The following is a 21545-nucleotide window of genomic DNA, read 5'->3' as shown; positions in this document are numbered from 1 at the left end:
GCATAGGTGGCCAACAAATTGGCTGCTGCTGCCGCTGGATTGGCACTGGCAGCTGCTGCAGCCAAAGCCCCTGTTGCTGCTGCTTGACTGAGACCTAAACCTAATGTGTTGAGATTGTATCCATAGCTGGCTAATGTATTAAGTGCAGAGGTGATGGCCACCAGGTCATTGCCTGTGAAGCCAGATAAAACTGCTGGAAAGGCTGCAACGCCAGCAAGGTTAGCATGTCCTAATAGCCCTGCGGCTGCTGCAGCGGTTGGTAGAACTTCAGCAGTGTTTGCATAAGGAGATCCCGTTGGATTGGAATTTGCCACTGGACCTGTAACATTGGCATAACTGATATTGAGACAGCTGCCACTCTGTGGATCCTCTTGTATCTTCTGGATGATAAGTTCAACAGCTTTTCGGTTTTGTTCAGGTTCTCCACTCACAGTGACAACCCTCTCTTGCAGGTTGATCCCATCAGGTTTCTGGGAAAGCTGCACCCAAGCCCCTGACTGCTCCATTATAGCCTTCACAGTAGCACCTCCCTTCCCTATTATCAGACCTGCTGTGCTGTTGGGAACTATAATCTTTACCTGTAATTAAAAAAAATACGTATAAATAATACTTCTGTTTTGCGCACATACATTATATTACTTTGCTATCCTAGAAGAAGTAAAATAGTAAGTTGAATATTAGTTTAAACATAATTTATGAAAGATATAAATATCACAATTTCTAAAGGGACATTTATCACATTTTAATACATTTATCTTGTAAAATTAGAATTTTCAAAGGAAAAGGCAATTTTCAGTTTTAAATTATTGAACAAAAATTTTCCTTGACTCTGTGAATTTTGCGGAAGTTATAAAAAAGAGGAAATCATATGCATCAATGATAACATTTTTATATGGCTCCAAAATCAAAATGCTGTTGATGATCCTTCACCTACTTAGCTGTAAGAATATCTCTGCTCTAAAACATATAAAAACAAAGAGTGGAGGATTATAAAGCAAAGTTAGTAAAGATAAAAAGTAGGAAAGTTCTTGAGTCCCTTTAAAACATTAATTTCATGTTCCTTATCACCTAGTAATTTTTGTGTTGTTCAATACCTTAATTTATGACTAATATTTTCAGAAATGGAGGTCGATATATTTATTAGTAGTAGTATTTTAGTTTTTCAACTAAACTGACACCAACCTATAACTTTATAAAAGTAACAAGTATCTCTAAATAATATAAAAATTTTCAATTGCTTTCAGGTAGGTTAGGCGCTATTTGAGAATGATATTACATGGATGTTCTATCTAAATTTGTAAAATGACTATTTTGATTCGGTAGATCATTCTCTTTTTGGCAGTAATAGCTACATTTTTAAAAACAGAGCTTACAACCATACTGTTAAAGGTTACTGAAAACTTACTGTAGTCACATGAATACTTACAACGATTCAATGTGACTGTATGAAGTATAGGCATTTTAGCTAATTTGTTCTGAAACATCCAGCTACAAAACCCAGCATATTTTTATTTATTTAATCATAATCAAATACTACTATAAAGAGGTATAAAATCAGTATGTTACTTTTATAATCCTTAAAATTATAATACAGATATTAACATTTAAAGTTATGTTTTGGTAGCACAAAGATACATATGACACTGTTTTATGACTCATCAGGTAGATAAAAAATTGTGAATGTTCTGTCACTGACAAAGCACTGAAGGAACTGCTTTCCTTGTCCCAAACATTTAAACGGGCAGGCTGAAATATCTGTTGAAATTTGAGCAGAAATTTAGTTGAGATCATCTATGAGATATCTCATTTGTTAATTTTTAGCAAGTATTGTCATGTTATCTTTAAAACACAGATCTGGATAAAGATATTTTTTAAAAAATAGAGCCATGCATTTTTAGGAAGGTAGCAAGCAGTGAAAGTATAAATTCAAATGCTAGACTGGGCTACCTCATAAATATATTTACATGTATTAAACACATACACACACATAGCACACAACTTTTCTTACCACACATATAATTTATAGTCACAGTAGAAATTTGTTTCATTACAATTTGTCTATATAATCATTTCATTTTTTTTGAAAAAAATCTAAATTTTCTAGAGACATTTCTTCAGAATGTCAAATATATCCCTCATATTCCCCTGATTAAGTGCATTCAGTTTCAAGAAGTAGACTGAGAAATAATTTTTTTTAAATGTTAATTTGTTAATTTTGTTCACAGACTTTTTGGTAGAAAATTATTTGTCTGAAATGCTGAAATATGTTAAAGTGATATAATTAGAAAGTTAAACCATGATTACATCTTACACCAATTATAAGATTAGAATCATCCTTACATTTTATCCTGTGCACATAAAATATTAAGAAAATTTACTTTTAAGGATTTAAAAATCCAAATGTTAAATATAATTATATTTTGTGAATATTTCTTTTCAAAATGAGAAACATTTTTGCGAAACAATATTGTTGAAAACATTTATATACTGACAAATTGAGGTGTTTCAACGTAATTTTTTTATGAAGAAAAATATATTAATCAACCAAGACTTTTGAAAGAGCTGTTCTTAAATTACTTTAAATTTTAATATCACTCCTGTTTTGCTCAATGTAATGATTGCCTGTATGATTATAACCCACGAAGAGAATAGCACATGAGAGGTTAATTATGGGAACTATCCTATAGACTGTCAATAAAAAGTAATGAAATATATAATTTTATAACATACACTCTAAAATCACCTTAAGCTTGTATAAGGTACGTGAAGATGATGTTAATTTCTACTACACTGCATACCAGTCTCATACTATATTTATTGCACCTATAACCTTTTCTTTTAACTCTAGGACTCGTTTATCCTTCCAAAAGAACTTGCAAATATGTGCACAGTACTTATATTACTTACACAAGCACATTACCTTGTCCTTCCTTTTTAAATTTTTCCCTTTAATCATTTTTCTTTCTTTTAAATATTCAAAAATTCTGAAATAACATATATTTCAGAAATAGTATGTGAACTTTTCATAAAAGTAAACATCTTCAAAAAAATATGTATCTTTGCCAATTAAAGAATTACACACATCATCTATCTTTATATTAAAGATGTCCTTATGTAGTAAGCACATTTTCTGGATTTTAGTTTTAACTATTTGAAATAATCTTATATGAAGTACTGTCAGACATATTTGTATTTGTTGTTTTACCAAATACTGATGTAGCCTCCAAATTTTGTTGGTATAACTGACATTTGTCCACATAGAAATAAATAAAGGTGTGTTATGATTTAACAGAAGACATTAGTGATTACATATTAATATTTGTAATATGTAGCATTTATCAACTTTAGACAGGAATAATTCTGCTTACAATGAATAATCTTAGAAATTAGAAAATTAAAGAAAATGTAAATGTAAGTTATTAAATTCCAAGTTTAATAAATATACTTAGTAGCCTAGCCACTGAAAGTTACCCAACTTTTATTTCTGACACAAGGACATGAAAACCTCTTAGAATTACACTTTTTTCTCTGAAAAGTTTAAAAAAAAATCCATATTTATTTGCACATTTAATATTAATCTAATACGGACACAGAGAGGAAAGAGACCCTCTGAAAACAAGTTGAGACAAAAAGAAAAATTAATTCATTTGTATAATATCTCAGAGAGAGTAATGTTCTATTTCCACTCTATGCATCAGATCAGAGCCAAAAAGCAGGTGTGGAAGCTTGGAGATGGTGGGCAACTGAACACTGATTGGGTGGGGGTTGGAGGAAACGAGTGTGGAGAATTATGTGAGATAACCTATTGGCTTACTTCTTAGATATAGGAATACAGCATTTACCTAAAGGAAAATCTCCAGGACTTCCCTGGTGGCGCAGTGGTTAAAAATCCGCCTGCCAATGCAGCGGACACGGGTTCAAGCCCTAGTCCGGGAAGATCCCACATGCCGCGGAGCAACTAAGCCCGTGCGCAACTACTGAGCCTGCACTCTAGAGGCCGCGAGCCACAACTACTGAAGCCCGTGTGCCTAGAGCCTGTGCTCCGCAACAAGAGAAGCCACCACAATGAGAAGCCCACGCGCTGCAACGAAGAGTAGCCCCCGCTCGCCGCAACCAGAGAAAGTCTGCGTGCAGCAACGAAGACCCAACGCAGACATAAATAAATAATAAATTTATTCTTTAAAAAAGGAAAATCTGTGTTTGCATCCCCACTGAAATGACAAATAGCAAATTTTAATTGTACCGGTGACTTCATTTTCATTGGTGAAGTCTGTTAACACACTGACTTAACATAATATTCTTATTTCTGAAGAAAAACTGGACCTTAAATAGCATACAATTATTTGGTGTAACATGTATCAGCTAAATCAGATATATTCCTGACAGTTACAAATCAGTTTTCCCTTCAGAACTATGATCTACAGTTGCTACAGTTGCTACAATCCACCCAATCTTCTATGAAATGCTTATTGAGTGGCCCAGGCCCTGTGTTGGGAGCTAGAAATAAAGGATACATGTGGCACTGTTTCTGTCTTTAAGGAACTTCCAGATCAGTTATAGAAAACAGATGTGTCAATGTGTCAGTGCATTCAAGTCTTAAAAGTGTGGGTACAGAAATATATAAAGGGTACAAAGGAGACAGAAAGCTTAACTGGAAGAAAAAGGGATAAGAAAATCTTTGAGAGATGATCATGTTTCATTTTTGTACTATCAGTAGCCTATCCTTTACTGTCAGACATTCCCAATGAGGTTGCTCTGTGCTGAGAGTTCCTGTTCAAACCTAAGTCCATTTTAGTAGTGATGATCTGCTTAAATAATGATATTATTTTTAAAGAATTTTACTTATTCCTAGACTTATAATTGTTATATCAAAGAAACATGAAGTAAGATTAACAGTATAATTATACTAATTTTACTAGCATCAACTTTTCAGAAAAAAAAGTAATGAAGTGGCTGTTTCTCTATTTGCAACCACAAAAGAACCTCTATGGGAATCCCATGGAAAGAGTTAAAAATACCAAATAGGTAGGCTTTAATATTGATACGTTTCTGATTAAAAATAAGCATTAAGAAAAAAAAATAAGCATTAAGAAAAACACATTTACTCCTTTGCCAAATAAGAACCCCAATTCATTATGGTTTAAAAAAGAATGACAGTGTCTGTAGGCATCGTATTTCTTCATTATCATGGCAGGAAAATTATTGAACTATTTCATAAAGCGATACTTTAAAATAAATGCAAAACAAGTTCCAGTATAATTTAAGATAGCTCAATTAATAGTATGAGCTATTTTATTTAGGGCTGCCATGTTATACACTATATATGTACTGCTTTACATTTTCAAAGCAATTCCTATCAATTGTGGATACCTGCTATTTCATTCATTCAGTCAGCTGACGTCGATCTTCCTTACAACAAGAGACTTCAGTTTTCCTTCAGGAAATAACCCTCTCTCATTCTGAGTGCCATGTACTTTAGGTAAGGCTGACCACCTTCCAATACCTCTGGAACTGGACACATGACCTAAGAAGCCTGCATATCACACTTTCCACACTCGTAGCAGGTACTGATTTGGGACTGAGCACATGACACAGGATGGTCCAATAAGAGTTAGCCTTAAGAATCTGTGAAATTGTTGGGATGGAAGTAACTGTGTTTAATCTAGCAGAACACAAGCTTGATATTACTAGTGCTATCTTGTCACTATATGGAAAGAGGAAGAAGCTGACTGAAAATAATTTTAAGTTGACTTAGATAAAAGGAGACTTCAGAAATGGAGAGAGAGACGTTTCTGATACCATTTTGGCATCTGAATCTAACCATGTATAAAGCCAGCACAGAATCAATATAATTTCCCCCCCTCTTTTTTTTTTGTTTTGGTTAAGCCACTTAGAATTGGATTTCAATAACCTGTAATCGACAAAACAGTATCCTTGAAAATAAGTTCTTGTTATATCATGTAGTATTTGCCTATCCAAAAGAAATACTGACAGTTTACTGTATCTCTTGATGCTCTAAAAGTCAAGATGTCATAACTCTGGTAAAGAGACATGAGTGCATTATTTAACGTATCTTTTACTGAGATATACATGATCTAATAGGATAAATTTCTTTCATTTGCCTAATGTATTACACCTTAGGCTACTGAGGCACCATTTATTAGTGGCCATTGGAGAGGTGTGTGTCATGTGGGGGGATCCACACTGAACTGCTGACCAAAGTAAACTGAAAAAAGTGTATCTTTCTTTTGATTATAGATTTTAAAATATATAAATAACTGTCTTTCTAAAACGTACTGCTCTGACAAAGTACGTATGACAGAGCTACATGAAATATCCAAAATGAATGAAAAAGCAGCTCTTCCAACTCTCTATGTGTGTTTAATCTACTTACTTTTGATCACCAAATTCAAGGCAGTACAGTTTTCATAAGCATGTCTTTATACCTATCGTAAAATACTATGCTATGTTCTCTCATATATCCTTACCCCCCACCTACTGCCAACACCAGGTTTTAAACCTGGAAGCCATCTGTGCCTTCTCTTGCTCCCTAGATCTCTACATCCTGTTATGCACTGTTGATTTTTTTTCCCCTGAAATGCTTCTTGCCAGTCCTACTGCTTTAGCCTATCTAAAGGAATGTGTGGTGTAATAAAAAGAATCTAGAATTGACAGTTAGGACATATGGACCTTCACCCTGGCTCTGCTGTGTGACCTTTGTCAATCACTTCAGTTTCATCATCTATAAAACCAGACAACTTGATAAGACTGTGGATGAGTTTTTATTTTAGCATTATTAAAAAGCCCTAATCAACAGCCTTCAATGATCTCCTTCCTTCCAGCTACCCACTAAATTATCCAGACTCCTTATGTAGATATTCCAAATTCTCCATACCCTGTCCCCAACTTGTTTTCCCAGTTTCATTTTCTATGACTAGTATTCTATGCTGAATCCAAACTTTACCTGCTAGTTCTTAAATATACTCTATATTAGTTGTTTTTCTAGGTCTTTGCCTTTGTTTATTCATTTGTTCCAAATGACTAAAATGCTGCCTATATTTCCAACACTGTTCTTCCCCTTTAACTCACACATTTTTGCTTGCTGAAATCTTATGTCTTCCAGAGCAGCTTGAATGTAATGCAAAATATATGGATTTATGTAAGAACTAAATAATAAAGTATTTGAAAGACTCCAGCATGGCCATGCAGGAGTGTGTGTGTGTGTGTGTGTGTGTGTGTGTGTGTGTGTGTGTGTAAAATACGACACTGGGTTCTTAAAACAAAAGCAACTTTATCATCTCTAAAATCTAAAATTCAGATTATATTGCATCCATACTGAAATTTACAAAAAGACAAATATACAGATGTTTTAATCTTGTCATAAAATTCCTGAAATCAGTAACACAGATTTGTCATTTAAAAATCCAATAAGAGTACAGTAATTAAATATGCACTATATGCCTTTTTCTTAAGTTTTCATCAATGTATTATGCTTTTCCTATGTAATTTTATAGCTTCTTACTAATCAAGCTTGTGGCTAGGCTTCTTTAGCCATAAAAAATGTGGTCAGATTGGTTCTAAAAGTCTAGAATATAAACATATTAGTGTTTACTTGATTAAGCAATGAACTGGATCAATTAATAAGATGACGAAATGACAGTATCTACTGAATCATAATCACAATTCATAACCGGTGCAGTTACCTCCCACACCTTGCCTTGCTTCAAGCAATTGCATTTTTACCTTAAAATAATTGAATTTTAAAAGTTTTGTGGAGACCATACATCATCCATTTTATATCTTCTTCCAAAGGGCCATACTTTACTTTCCCCTCTGGCTGTAAGACATGACAGAAAATGACAGTATACCTCTTTTTCGTATCTCTTTGGAACAAGACAGAAAAATGAATGATAATCACCAAAAAATTTCTAAAGGCAAATAAAGTTTAACTGAACTATTTTTTTTTTACTTCATATATTTTTTACTATTCCCCTTGAAGTATTATTCCAAGTTTTTTTTTCTTTTGATGACTGTTGCATATTTTAAAAATATACCATATTACATTTCAGAGAGGGATATACTTAGGAATAAGAAAAATAGGAGAAATCTATTCTTTATAAGAAGGAAGTGAAAAAAAAGCTAGACATAATGATATCAAAAAAGAATACTACTAGAAGTCAAGTAATTATGAGAAACTACGAGGGTTGTAAATGATAAACTATTATAGAGCAGCTCATTATTTACAAATGAAAATAATTTGGGGTATTGCCTTCTTAATGCTTACTAAACCAGCTTTTACTAAACTGAGGTTAAATTTCTGGAAGTCCCATTTGCCATTATCATCCATGTGTCAAATTATCAAAAAGCTCTTTGAAACTATTATTATTATTTTTAAACCCTCTCTTTTTGGCTCATCTCTTTCAGGGCATGTATACTAAGATATATGTTCAGATTTCTTAATTCTTATTAGTGGAAAAACATATTTGAAATATTTGGGCTTTTTATATGAAAACTAATATTTTCAACTTAATATTTTAAAGGTTGCAACAATCAATTTAAGTGAAATTGATTGAAATCAATTGAAAAAGTGAAAAACAGCCATGCACATGAAAGTAGGGGCTGTTTACTGAAGGAGATAATGGAAAGGTGTGAAAGAAAAGGATAGAGGGAATCAGGAATTCTATTTTGGATATATCAAGTTTGAAATGCCTACCAGTCATCCAAGTGAAGATATCAATGATATGTAGGTGATTGGCTATGAGTTTGAGAGTTAACATAGAGATAGTATTTAAAGCCAGAGAAATGGATAAGGTAATCCAGTGGAAGGTAAAAATGAACAAACAGTTCATTAAATAGTGGACAGCAAAGAATTGTGCAGGATAAGAAAATATTTAACTTCTAAAATAATCAAAGATATTCAAAGCAGAGCAGCAAAATTAATCACCAAAAAAAAAAACAAACAAAGGCAAACCAAATGAAAATGAGGGAATGGCTTAACTACTAATCTCTTTCTTTTAATCTCTTTTCTGTGGCAGTATATATCAGCTTTTGGAAATCACCTTATAGAACACATTAAATTATAAAATGAGCATAATCTTTAACTTAGTTTCTCTCCTTCTGTGATCCATCTGGGAAATAATCCAAAACATGGAAAATGTCATATACACAGAACAGTGTAAAGACACTATATAAAGCTATAAAATAATGTGGAAAATATCTATGCAAAATTTTAAAAATATATAAATGTATATGTAGAATTTGAATTAAACAGTGTAAAATTATATGCAGATAAAACTGAAATAAAGAAAATAATAGAGGTTGGGTTTCAGATGAGTTTTTCTTACCATATAAACCTTGTATTAAATTTTTAAAAATTAGTATAACAAAAGGAAATAGAAAAATTATCCCCAAATTAGGATGCTGAATAAACAAATGCCACAAAAGCAGAATAAACAATTCATTAAAAATAAATTTTGTATATTTCTGGTATTCATTGAACAATTATTTACTGAGTTCCAGGTACTGTTCCAGATGTTGGAAATACAGAGTTAAATAAAAAGGTTAAGATCTCGCTTTCATGAAGCTTCCAAACATGTGGTACAATAAATACTAATAAACATTTAAATGTGTATATAAAATGATTTGATAAATGACAGAAAAGCAGATTTATAAAATACTTTAAAATTTTAAAACAAGAAAATTTAAAATCATAGTTTTTAAATAAGAATCATGTAATTATGCTAAATGCCTGTTTAGGAAAACCACAAAGTTAATCTAATCTAGGAATATAAAGCTATTTAAAAGTCTGAGTTTGGTACATGGGTTGATTTAATATTCTATAATGTAAGCAAACTAATTTGATATTATTGGAAGTAAATTTCTCAACTATGTTTAAAAACTGATCTCTAAACTTATATAACTAGGTAACTAATTATTAAAAAAATTTTCACAAATTGGATTATTTTTCTTTTACAAATTTTTGATTAAGCCATTTTTACCATTAAAATTAAGTATTATTATTAATTAGTTAATGATAGATTGATGTACCATATTTTAACATGATTTAAAATATTGATATCAAATTACAGTTGCTTGTCTTTTATATTTACTAATCAAGCTAATTCAACATTTCTTATATTTTAATTTCACCAAGAATTTTTCTGAAGGCAATATTTGTTTTTTAAAAAATAATAGTTGCCTACATTTCAGTGTCTTATTAGTAAAGGGAAGTTGACAGTTTACTATCACAAATGACTGTCATTAAGAAATGAAAATGTCCTGAATTTTTCTTATTACATTAATACTTGTAATGTGCAAATACATATTGACTAATATATAAAAAGCTACAGAAAAATGTCTGCAATTTAACAAAATGTATTATTAGTCATAAAACTAATTTTTTTTCCTACATATGAAGTAATTCACTTCTAATACTTAGTGAATCACAAATAAAAATACATTACTTTTATAGCCATTATTTGGCTAAAGTTAATGAAACAGATCACTTCCTTTCTCAAATATATTTTTAAAGAGTAACTGAAGGACTGTATCACCTAATGGAAGGAAGAAAACAATAGCTAAACCAAAGACCAATAAAATTAATTATAAGGTACGAGGTTCAGAAGAAAAGGTGAAAAAGATCAACTGGAATATTCCCAAATCAAAGATTAAAATATTAGAAAACATGAGAAACAATTTTTATTCCACAGTGATCAGGTATCAAACTCCTCAATCTGGCAAAACTATGAGAATATGAAAAGATATTATCAGAGAGAATATGCAAAGATTTTCCTATTTCTAAGCTTTTTAAAAATAAAATTAAAATATTGAAAATAAACTTGATAACTACCTGGTTTTCCTGTTTTATGTATTTTCCATTTTATATGGCTCTATTTGAAAGATAGAAAAATTCTGTTGAAGGGTATATATACACACACACAGAGCAAGACTAGTGCACATTCTGGAGTAATGAGGCACTAAGTGCTTTAGTTATCTAAAGGCACATATAACGTTCTGTCTTGAGAACACACTGTGTGCAAGAACTACCAGAGCTATGACTGCAGGGAGAATGCTGATGAAACAAACAACCACCTTTACCTACTAGGTAGTCCAGAAAGACGAAGAATATTCCGTATCTGCCTACTTACCAGCCAACACTAGACAAGGCACTCTGCACTTTTATCAGTGACTGAGCCATATATGGGATGTAAAATAAGGAACATTTCATATTTCATTAACTCTTTTCCCCTGAAGTTTACCATTTTTTCAATATGAAAACTTGAAAAGCCCTAGGCTTTCCATAAATATAAATATGCCTTCATATGAAATCAAACCTTTAGAAGGGACTTTGGAAGGTCACATAACATGGTATTTACTAAGTGATGTGTTATAATTCTAACCGGAAAATATTAATGGTGTGCTGCTTTCAGCAGTAATTCTTAACTTGCCCTCAGGAAGATCCTCTGATGCCCATCACTGGGTGTGAAGGACAAACCATCTACAGCATAGCACACTAACAAAATTAGAAGTTTGCAGTGGAATGGGTATGGTTAGGAAGTGCTCATTTAGCTCTCCGCCATAAATTTTGGCAAGAATATTGCTAAATAATCTTTAAAAACAGTAATGTAATCTGCATATATAAATATTTCCATGGTTAGATAACCTCTAACTGTATTTGGTAACAGTCAAAAGACTACTACTGCTATCTGCAAAGACAATCATCCTTTGTATAATATTTCTTCATAGATTTAAATTGTATTAATTTGTAACCTTTACTGTTTTCAGTGATAATACTAACACTTTCCCTTCAACTTGTGCACAAATCAAATCAATATTTGTTCTTTAATTTAATGTTAATCAAATAATATTCAAAGTGTGTTATTTCATTAAAAAGTCGAAGTTGTGAAGAGATAGTGTTATGTAATACACAATTATATAATTATCGTATTTTTAATAAACTACTGTGCATTTTTCATATGGTAAATGGTGATTCCCAAATAACAAGAGGCTTCAGGAAACATTTTTCCAACTCTTCAAATATAGATGGCTAATCTCATCCTTAATCTATTAAATAAGAATATACATAGGTAATTTTGATGAGGCTAGAATTGAAAACTTTTGATATATTAATTAACAAAGAATAAAGAAAAATATTACAGTTCCTTTGCCACTTAATAAATGTCTCCTCTGATCCTTAAAGCCTCTCTTGTGATCCTTCTTGAAACTCCTCAAAAAGCATCCCACAACTAGGAAATGAAGGAGTCAAGTAGTCCAAACAGATATCTATCAAAGACAGTCCAATCTTTCTCAATCTTTTGGAAAGTTACCACTTTATATTCCTTAGAACATTACATAATATCGCAACTGGAGCCATTATTTTTTTCCATCTTGTTTTACATTCCCTTAGTTAACACTTTAAAAACAAAGTAGAAACATAAGAAGTTAATAATGTTCATATTCCTTGTCATCACCCTGATGATACATGAACACAGGATATTTCTGACTTAAAAATAAGGCCATACGTTTCTTAGCAACTTAATTTTCTTTAGTTAATATATTACAAACACTATTCTAGGCCAATTTATATGGCTCTAACTCATTATTTTTAAGAGCTTCACCACATAATATTCTACAATACCATATTTATTCAGCCACTCTCCTGTTAAAGCAGATGGTTTTCCAACTGTTGCCACTGTGAATACTACTGCAACATACATCTTTGTCTATATTTCTATGTATTGGTACATTAAATTTTACTGGGTAGATTCTCAAAAGCTGTAATATTATAGCATCTCTTATATCAACAGTGTATGAAAATGATTATTTTCTATATATATATATTTTTTTTTTTGTGGTACGTGGGCCTCTCTCACTGTTGTGGCCTCTCCCGTTGCGGAGTACAGGCTCCGGACGCGCAGGCTCAGAGGCCATGGCTCACGGGCGCAGCCGCTCTGCGGCATGTGGGATCTTCCCGGACCGGGGCACGAACCCGTGTCCCCTGCATCAGCAGGTGGACTCTCAACCACTGCGCCACCAGGGAAGCCCTATTTCCTATATTCTTGACAGCACTTTTAATTTATAAACACATGCACACACACAGGCACACACACAGAGATAAATTTTTGTGTTCTTGATATATGTGTATTATATACACACATAAAATTCTGTCTATCTGGTAAAAAAAATATATAATCTTGTGATGTTGATTCAAATTTTCCTGATGCCTGGTAAGGTTAAACATGCTTTCATATGTTTATTGGGCATTTCCATTTCCTCTTCTGTAAACTGCCTTTTCATAATCTTGACCTATTTTTTTCTCCTGGGTTTTTATTTTTTAATATCAATCTAGGGTTTCTCTGTATAGTAATTAATTGTCATATGTGTTCAACATATTTTTCCAAGGGTACTGTCACCTTTTGCTTATTAATGGTGTATTATTCTACTATACCAAAATATAAAATATTTATATATTTGAATGTTCTAACCTATTCCTTTATGTTTTAGATTTCCTTCTTGCTTAAGAAAGTCATCCTCAACTTGATTTCACACACCATAATTTCATCAAATAGTCTTACAGTTTCAATCTTGTATGCATTGAGATTTATTTTTATATATTATACAAGGTAGAGGTCAAATTTATTTTCTTTCAGGTGGACAGTCAAGTATGCCAGCACCATTTATTAAATAAAACATCCTTTTCTAAAATAAATAAAATGACTCAACTATTACTCTGGACCAGGCAGTGTTCTAAATGCTTCTCATGTACTGATTTATTTAAGAATCATGACAACCCTATGAAGGAGGCACTGTTATTATTCATCTTACAAACAGAAAACACATGGTGAAGTTAAGGATGTTTCCTTAAATCAGAAAATTAGGAAGTGGCAAAGAAGCTAGGAACTATGGCCTAAGAGTACAATTCTCTTAATCCCTATATTACACTACCTTTCTTAATGAATGATAGAATACAGTTAAGTTCCCATATGTACTTGGATCTATTGATATTTCTGAAATCTCTTTTATGTTTCATTGACCAATTATATTTGTTTGTGTTAATACCACACGGCTTTTATTAGTATTGCAAAATTTCACTTGAAGAAGGGATTTTCAAAAATAAAAAATGAGTTTTACAACATATAGACCATAAGCGTATTCTTCCAACTAATACTAGTCACTCAACAAATATTGAGAACCTATAATGCTCCTGGTTAGTGCTTCTTAATACATAAGAGAATAAAACAAAGACCGCGGTTCTCATGTAACTTATTTTCTAGGAAAGTGAGACTGACAATACACAATAAATATGATAATAAGCAAAGTATGTAGTATTCCATGAGGCAATGGAAAAAAATATAGCAAGATAAAGGGAATCAGAAGTACTTGGGAGAATGGGGAGGCCAGGTTGCAGTATCAAATAGGGTGGCCAGGTATATCCTTCTCAATAGGGTATTGACAGGTGAATTTTGAACAAAGACTTGAGGACTATGAAGGTGTTAGCCAAGTAGACCTCTGAGATAAGAGAATTTCCTGTACAGAGAGGCAAGCACATGCCTAAGTCTGCAAGGAAACGCAAGCAGGTGAATTTGCCTGGGGCAGGGTGAGGAAGGAGGCAAGTGGTAGGAAATGAAGTGAAAATGGTAATGTGGCAATGTCCAGATCTTGTAACTTAATGGATGTCATTTTGGGGATATTGGCTTTTGCTGAGTTCAATGGAAAACTATCACAGGTGTAATTTTTAAAAACTGACATATTTTAGAAGCCATAGTCCGCTCAGTGGAGAACAGACTTTGGGGAGCAAAGGTAGAAAGTCAGAGAAACCTATACAGAGGCCTTTGTAATAATTCAGGCTTGGACTAGGGTAGCAGTAGATGTAATGAGAAGTGGTCAACATTCTATATATTTTTTAATGGTAGAGTCGACATTATTTCTTATAGGAACTGGATTTGGGGTATTAAAGAAAAGAGATGAGGATGAATCCAAGATTTCTGATCTGAGAAAGTGGATGTATGGAATTGCTTCAACTGAGACGGTAAAGCCCATAGGTGGAGCAGGTTTGGAGTAGTTTTAGGACTCCTAAATTAAAGATGTCCATTAGATATGGATGTGGCAATGCTGAGTGGGAAACGATACAGTCTGTAGTTTCACTCTGAGATCCAGATGAGAGATAAATGTGAACCCAAGTTATGTGGGATCTTACACAATTTTAGAGGACATCTTTGTCCTCTACATTCAAAATTATAAAGATAAAACTAGGTAGAGAGCCTTGTAATAAGCCTGTGCAGGTTAGGAATCTTAAGGCTTAAGCCTTCATTAGTTCATAGTAAACCTGCCTCTCACTGGAAACATATATTTTGCATACGTCAGAATATAAAAGCCAAGGTATTATATGAGGAGAAAGAAAACTATATACCCAGAAAAAGTTTCAAGTATTAAGACTCGGATCACTCCAACATTAAGAGGGATGATGGGAAGAACTAGCAAAGGATTTTGAGATGAAGCACAAGGTATGATACAGGAGGAAAATCAAGGTTGTGCAATAATATCCTAGAAGCCAAGTAATGAAAGTATACTGTGAAAGTGAAAGTGACAAATTATAACAAATACTGCTGATAGGCCAAATAACACGTAGATTGAGAACAGACAACTGGAATTAGCTATATGATCATCACTGATGTCCTATGCAAACACAGTTTTGGTAGAATGGAGGCAAAAACCTGATAGGAGTGAATTTAAGAAAAGATGGGAAGACAGAAACTGGAAAACAGAGAGTAAATAACTTTTGTGAGTTTTGCTACAAAGGAGTATAAGAAATAGGGCATTAGCTGGTGAGGGAAGTGAGATTAAAAGAAGTTTTGTTTTGTCTTTTAAGATGGGAGAAAAAAAACATGTATGTATGCTGATGGGAATGATCCTATAGAGGTCAGAAACTTGAAAGATAAAGGAGAGAGAAGGTAGAATTGTTGAAGAGATGACCTTGAGTAAAGAAAAAATAATAAGGTTTAATGTGCAACTGAAATTACTGGTTTTAGATAGGAGCAGGGAAAGTTTATGGTAACAGATGAGAGGTAGAATATGTGGGTATAAATGAAGTTGTGATTTTGTACAATTTTTCTTTTTATTGCTTCCATTTTTCTCAGTGAAGTAGGAAGTAAGATCAGCTGAGAGTGAGGATGGAGCAAGAGATATTGGGGTGCTCAGGGACAATCCTTAGATGGCCCCATGATCTCTGCTCCCTTGGTGTTATGCCTTGTATAGTTTCCTCCATTTAAGTGTGAGTAGAAATTGTAACCTGATTTCTAATCAACAGAATATGGCAAACGGATGGAATGTCACTACTCTGATTAAGTTACACTGTATGGCAAAGGATGTGAGAAGTCACTCCTGTGTTTAAGTTCAATAAGACTTCATCTTGCTAACACACAACGGAGAGAGAGAGATTTTCCTGTTGGCTTTGCAAGACGCAAACAGCCAAACTGTGAAATGCCTGTAGAGAGGGTCACACAGCAGGGAACTTGGGCAGCCTCTAGATTCTGAGAGCTTCCTCTTGCCAACAGCCAATGAGAAGTTGGGGTCCTCAGTCATACAGCTGCAAAAAACTGGATGCTGCCATCAACCTACATGAACTTAAAATCGGATTAGACTCCAGTGAAGCCTCTAGATGAGAATACACCCCAGCCAGTACTTTGATTGCTGACTTGTGACTCTGAGCCGAGGACTCAGCTAACAGTGCCTTTGACTCTTGACTCAAAGAAACTATGAGATAATAAAGGTGTGCTGTTTAAGCCCATAAGTTTGTGGTAATCTTTTATACAGCAACAGAAAACTAATTAAAGGAAAGGAGAAAGGAGACGAGAATTTATGAAACAGTCCTCTAAAGAGTAAAAAAGTCACTGGGCTTATGATTACCTGACAGAATTAAGGGTCCATTTGAGATCTGTGTTCATGAAATCAAAGTGGGACCAGTGAGTTCTATTTGTGTTTTTCTATAACTATACCAAAAGTGCTATATATGAGTATGAGTTATCTATTTTCATTTGTTTTGTATATTTTGATATATAATTTCAAATTTATTAGCACATAAATAAATATCTATAAAGCACATATTTCTGAAACTCTTCTTTTTATTCTTTTTACTTTTCCTGAAATTTGAGAAGAATCCCAGGAGAGCTAACAATCAGGAATCTAAAATTAAGAATTTAATTATTGGCACCATTGACTGATTAACAAAACCATTTTGTTGAATCTTGAAGTGATTGAAAAATGTAGCATCGATAACTTAGAACTGATCAAATACAACTGATTCTGTTTTTTATCTTAAGTTTATAAACACATTGATTAAGACTCTAATTCTATTTGTATCTTTATATTTGCTTCTTAGTTAAAGTTCCACATGTAAAAAGTGTCAAACCTGCACTTTGCAATATGCAATGCATGCAAAAAAAAGAGTGTAAGTTGTAAAAGTATTAGCCCTAACTTTTCTTTCTTAATAGGAAAATAATAGCAATTTGATTTATAAGTTAGACAACAAGTAACTCAGTACTCTCACTAGGGAAGAAAATAACTATAGAGCATCTTAAGCTATCCTAAAAAGCATACAGAAACTTTGTATAGAAATATTTTAGAGTTGAAAAAGCAGCAATATTAGTATCACAGAATCTTTTTTTAAAAATAAAACTCAAACAGTTTAAGCTGTTTTATGCTATATTATTTACCATCTTAAAGAATAATCTTTCTTTTTCATTATCACTTGAAAGAAATTTCAGAAAATATTAAATAAACATAACCTAACACTTATATGGTGAGTAGTACACTCTAGAATAGCACTGTTCTAAGAATAGTTAATGAATTTATTATCTGAATTTCACAGAAGGGGAAACTGAGGCCCAATTTACTCAGTAAGTGGCAGAACAAGGATTTGATTATAGGAAATTAGGCTCCAGTCTTGACTTTTAACCACCATTCTATAAAGCTTCTCATACGACAGTCCTTCAGTTTTCCAGGGGAAATTATTATAGACCCATAACACTGTAGTTACAGTCTGTCAGTCTGATCTGTGAAAACAGTCTGACCTGTGGAAACATGAGGGTAGGAAAGTAAAATCCAGTATGTACTGAAACATTATAGTCATTTTTAAAAAGAACAGAAAAGATTTTTAAACGTTGAAACTGCAGGTAAAACTTACTCTTTAATGTATTTTCTGTGCTTTTTATTGTTGGGTTTTCTAAATGTTAATAGTCCCTTAGTTCCTTTTATTACATTAGTTTGTAACACAAACTATTTATTCTAAAGAAAACTCAATCATAACTCATTTAGCTATTATAGATGAAATAACACAAGTAGTCGTCTAGATTGCTTTATATTGGTTTATGAGAATTCACATGGAAAAAGTCTGCAGTTACTTTTAACAGCAGAGGATATCAGATTAGCTATAACACATAAACAATAATTTTAACACAAAACTGGAGACATATCTGCTAAATTGCTGGGTAAGAATAAAGTAAACTTATACCAGAAATGAACGTTATATTATTATAGGTTTAAGAGTCTATTTTAAGTATGGAGAGTTTAAGATGATCACATTAAAATCCGTTTTTCTATCTTGGTGACTCTTACAGATCTAAGTCAATTTAGTGAAGCTGAATTAATTAGGACTATCCACAAGAAACAACTGTGAGCTATCTAAAGACTGAATAAACAGCAAAAACCAAATTATCTTCTGTCCTACAACATTAATAGAATCTATTGGGAAATACCCATAGGGAATGAAATAATTACACACTACTAATAACATAAAGATGAAAGATAACTACAATTCCTTCAATAAATTTAAGGATTTTGTTTTGTTCTTTTATACCTTGCCTCATGTTATCCAGGAGATATTATACTTCTTTGTAGAAGAACAGAAGAAATCAAAGTATAAATAAAACACACTTAACAAACATAGCTAGAACAGTGAACAGAGTATAAAAGCACAAATGACTTATTATTTCAAATGAGAAAAATATAATTAGAAAAATATAATTAGAAAAATATCCGAAGGTGGATGTAGTAACATATCTAGAGGGTAAAAGTATTATATTGTTAGTAAACTTCAACAAGTAACCTTTTTAAGAAATCATTTTATAAAAATTCATGTTCACATAAAATAAAGAAAATACAAATCTAACTTCAAAGACAAAATTATTGAGATGGTTTTTCTCTCTAGATCCAGAATGTTTTACTTTTTACGTTGAGAAAAATCATTTGTTTTTATTACTGTTGTACTCATTTGTCTTGTTTTTATTTGGAAGAGAATGAAGTACAAGAGAAACATTAAAAACATAAAGTCAGTTGTTTTCACAATAGTTTTCTGTATCATATAATTAAAGCTCATATAGGAGATAAGGTATGAGTGAAAATGTATATACACTTTTCAACTTCACGCATCAATAATACAAGCTTGGTTCTCACTTTATGTAGTACCATTACCTTCAAAGAGAAATGCTGGGTTTCATCACTAGAGATGTGTACTTTTTTAACCAATTTATTGGGGCTAAAATGTGAGCATTATAAAGTATTTCTCTTTGAAGGGAATACTACTGCATAAAACAAAAATCAAGCTCCTACTATAGAATAACATTCTAAATGTTAGTTTTGCTTTCAATTATTTAAAATTTTTTCCTGAGGTTGCAAAGGTATTAGAATCCATAAATGAGCAAAATAATTCTGATAGCCTTATATTAGATCATATTCAAAAGCCACATTTAATGTATTTAACAAATATAGTTCAAAGTTAATAATTTATTAGTCAACTGTATGAAAAATATATTAAAAACATAAGCTCTTGTTTAATATTTAAATAATCCCATAAGGCCTTATATTAGTAAAAAAGTGGAAATATTAAGGAAAATAACATTTCTCACCTAAATGAAGCTCAACTCAGACAAAATGAAAATGTGTTTAATCATTTTAATAAATATATTTTTCAACATTTGTCATGTTAAAGTACAGTAAGGCTCTGAATTACATAGAATATTTTAGTGATTTCCTTAAACGTGCCAAAAATAACTACATTTTTGAAGAATGTCCTACAAATATTCAGTACCAAAACAATCAAGTCAAACTAAGATATATTTCTAATTGCAAAGTTTGCCACTCCAGCAAAGAAAATGCTATTATTAAATTCTAAGAAAGTACCATTTCCTGAGTTGTTAAACAGCATTAAAATTATCACAAATACCAATTTCCAGTTACTTTTAGATTGCTAGGAATGCTTTTCATCAAAAGTTTAAAATTGTTACACAGTAAGGCATATCTGAAATAAAAAACAAAGAAAAATGCATTCACATTTAAAGATATACCTTTGCTCAGTAAGTCATATTTATACATTTAGTTTTTACATATATGATATTCTTAACTTATATACCAAGAATCCTAGGGAGAAATAATAAGGGAGATCATAAACACCAACTCAATAAATAACCCTCAAAGCTCATAAAGTCATAATTTTAGGGGGAAAATCCAAAATTCTAGTAGTCTACCATCTGAATATATTTTTGTTATCTAAAGCTAAAAATGCATATAAATTTTCAGGAATAATTGATATTTCTTTCTCAAGTTATTTGGAATCTGTTCATGGTGCACATATGTGAATGAACGAATACATCCTTAACCCACCAGTATCTTTTTCTCCAGTGTGCAGGCAATCACCCGTGAAAAGTATGGTGTAGATGACAGGATGATACTGTACCTGATTAGCTCTGGAGGTGGTCATGGGATCAGATGGAGAGGACTTGGTGGTAGTTGGGGAAGATGGCAATGTCTGGGAATAAAGCAGTTCAGGAGCAAATCAACCTTTATAAGCCTTAAACTGATTATTTAAATAAAACAAAATAAAATAAAATGTAATATAACGAGAACAAAATCCTATGAACAAATTTTTCTCCTATTCATTCAAATTTAATGGAATTTAAGATCAATTAAGTAACTAATGCATGTAAATATGCATGCATAAGCATGTAAAAATAAATTCATGACTTGAAATCATGATGGTGACTGATAAAAATTCACATGAGTATTAAAGGTATCCTGACCATATTCATGAATAGTAGTCTCTTTTCTTTCCCTCTTGTTTTCTTGGGGGAAAAGAGATCTCAAACAAAAATTCAAGAAATTTAATGAGTAAAACTGAAAGTCATTTTCCTATCAATGAATACAGTCGGGGGTTGAAAGAAGTGGTGAAATGAAGTTTACTTTCGCATAAAAGTATCCACCTACTTAATATGTTGAACATCACCAACAAGTTGATTCCACATGAATTTAGGGTTCCATACTTAAAAGCAATTAAATTTGCTGTTCTGAGTTCTTAATATCACATTATCTTCTAAAACATTAATTTTTAATAAATTTAGAGCCCGTCTGAAAATGTAAACATTAACCTCATATTAATAAACAAGTAACTAATAGCATTTTAACAAATTGCCATAATATTTTTTATCATTTGTGTTAAACACTAAAAATTTATATAGATAAGGGGTATAATATATTATAGCGTCATCAGCCTGTGT

At 32.2% G+C, this 21545-nt stretch overlaps 1 protein-coding gene across 2 annotated transcripts in view; it reads right to left on the bottom strand.

Annotated features, from left to right (window-relative positions):
* Nucleotides 1-21545, bottom strand: part of NOVA1 (NOVA alternative splicing regulator 1) — a 142023-nt gene that overhangs the window by 2562 nt on the left and 117916 nt on the right. The window contains exons 4-5 of one of the 2 annotated variants that reach the window (XM_060004737.1): nt 20729-20800; nt 1-578 (exon numbers count right to left, since the gene is read on the bottom strand). The exon at nt 1-578 is cut by the window's left edge and continues 2562 nt beyond it. In XM_060004737.1, the coding sequence (XP_059860720.1) occupies nt 1-578; nt 20729-20800 (650 nt within the window). Of the gene's footprint in view, nt 579-19982; nt 20294-20728; nt 20801-21545 lie in introns of those variants that run through there. The other variant, XM_060004738.1, reaches the window with a different exon arrangement.

This window comes from Delphinus delphis, chromosome 2, assembly GCF_949987515.2.
Source record: "Delphinus delphis chromosome 2, mDelDel1.2, whole genome shotgun sequence".
Taxonomy (NCBI): domain Eukaryota; kingdom Metazoa; phylum Chordata; class Mammalia; order Artiodactyla; family Delphinidae; genus Delphinus; species Delphinus delphis.
The sequence above is the reverse complement of the archived record's forward strand: the minus strand, read 5'-3'. Positions and strand labels throughout refer to the sequence as shown.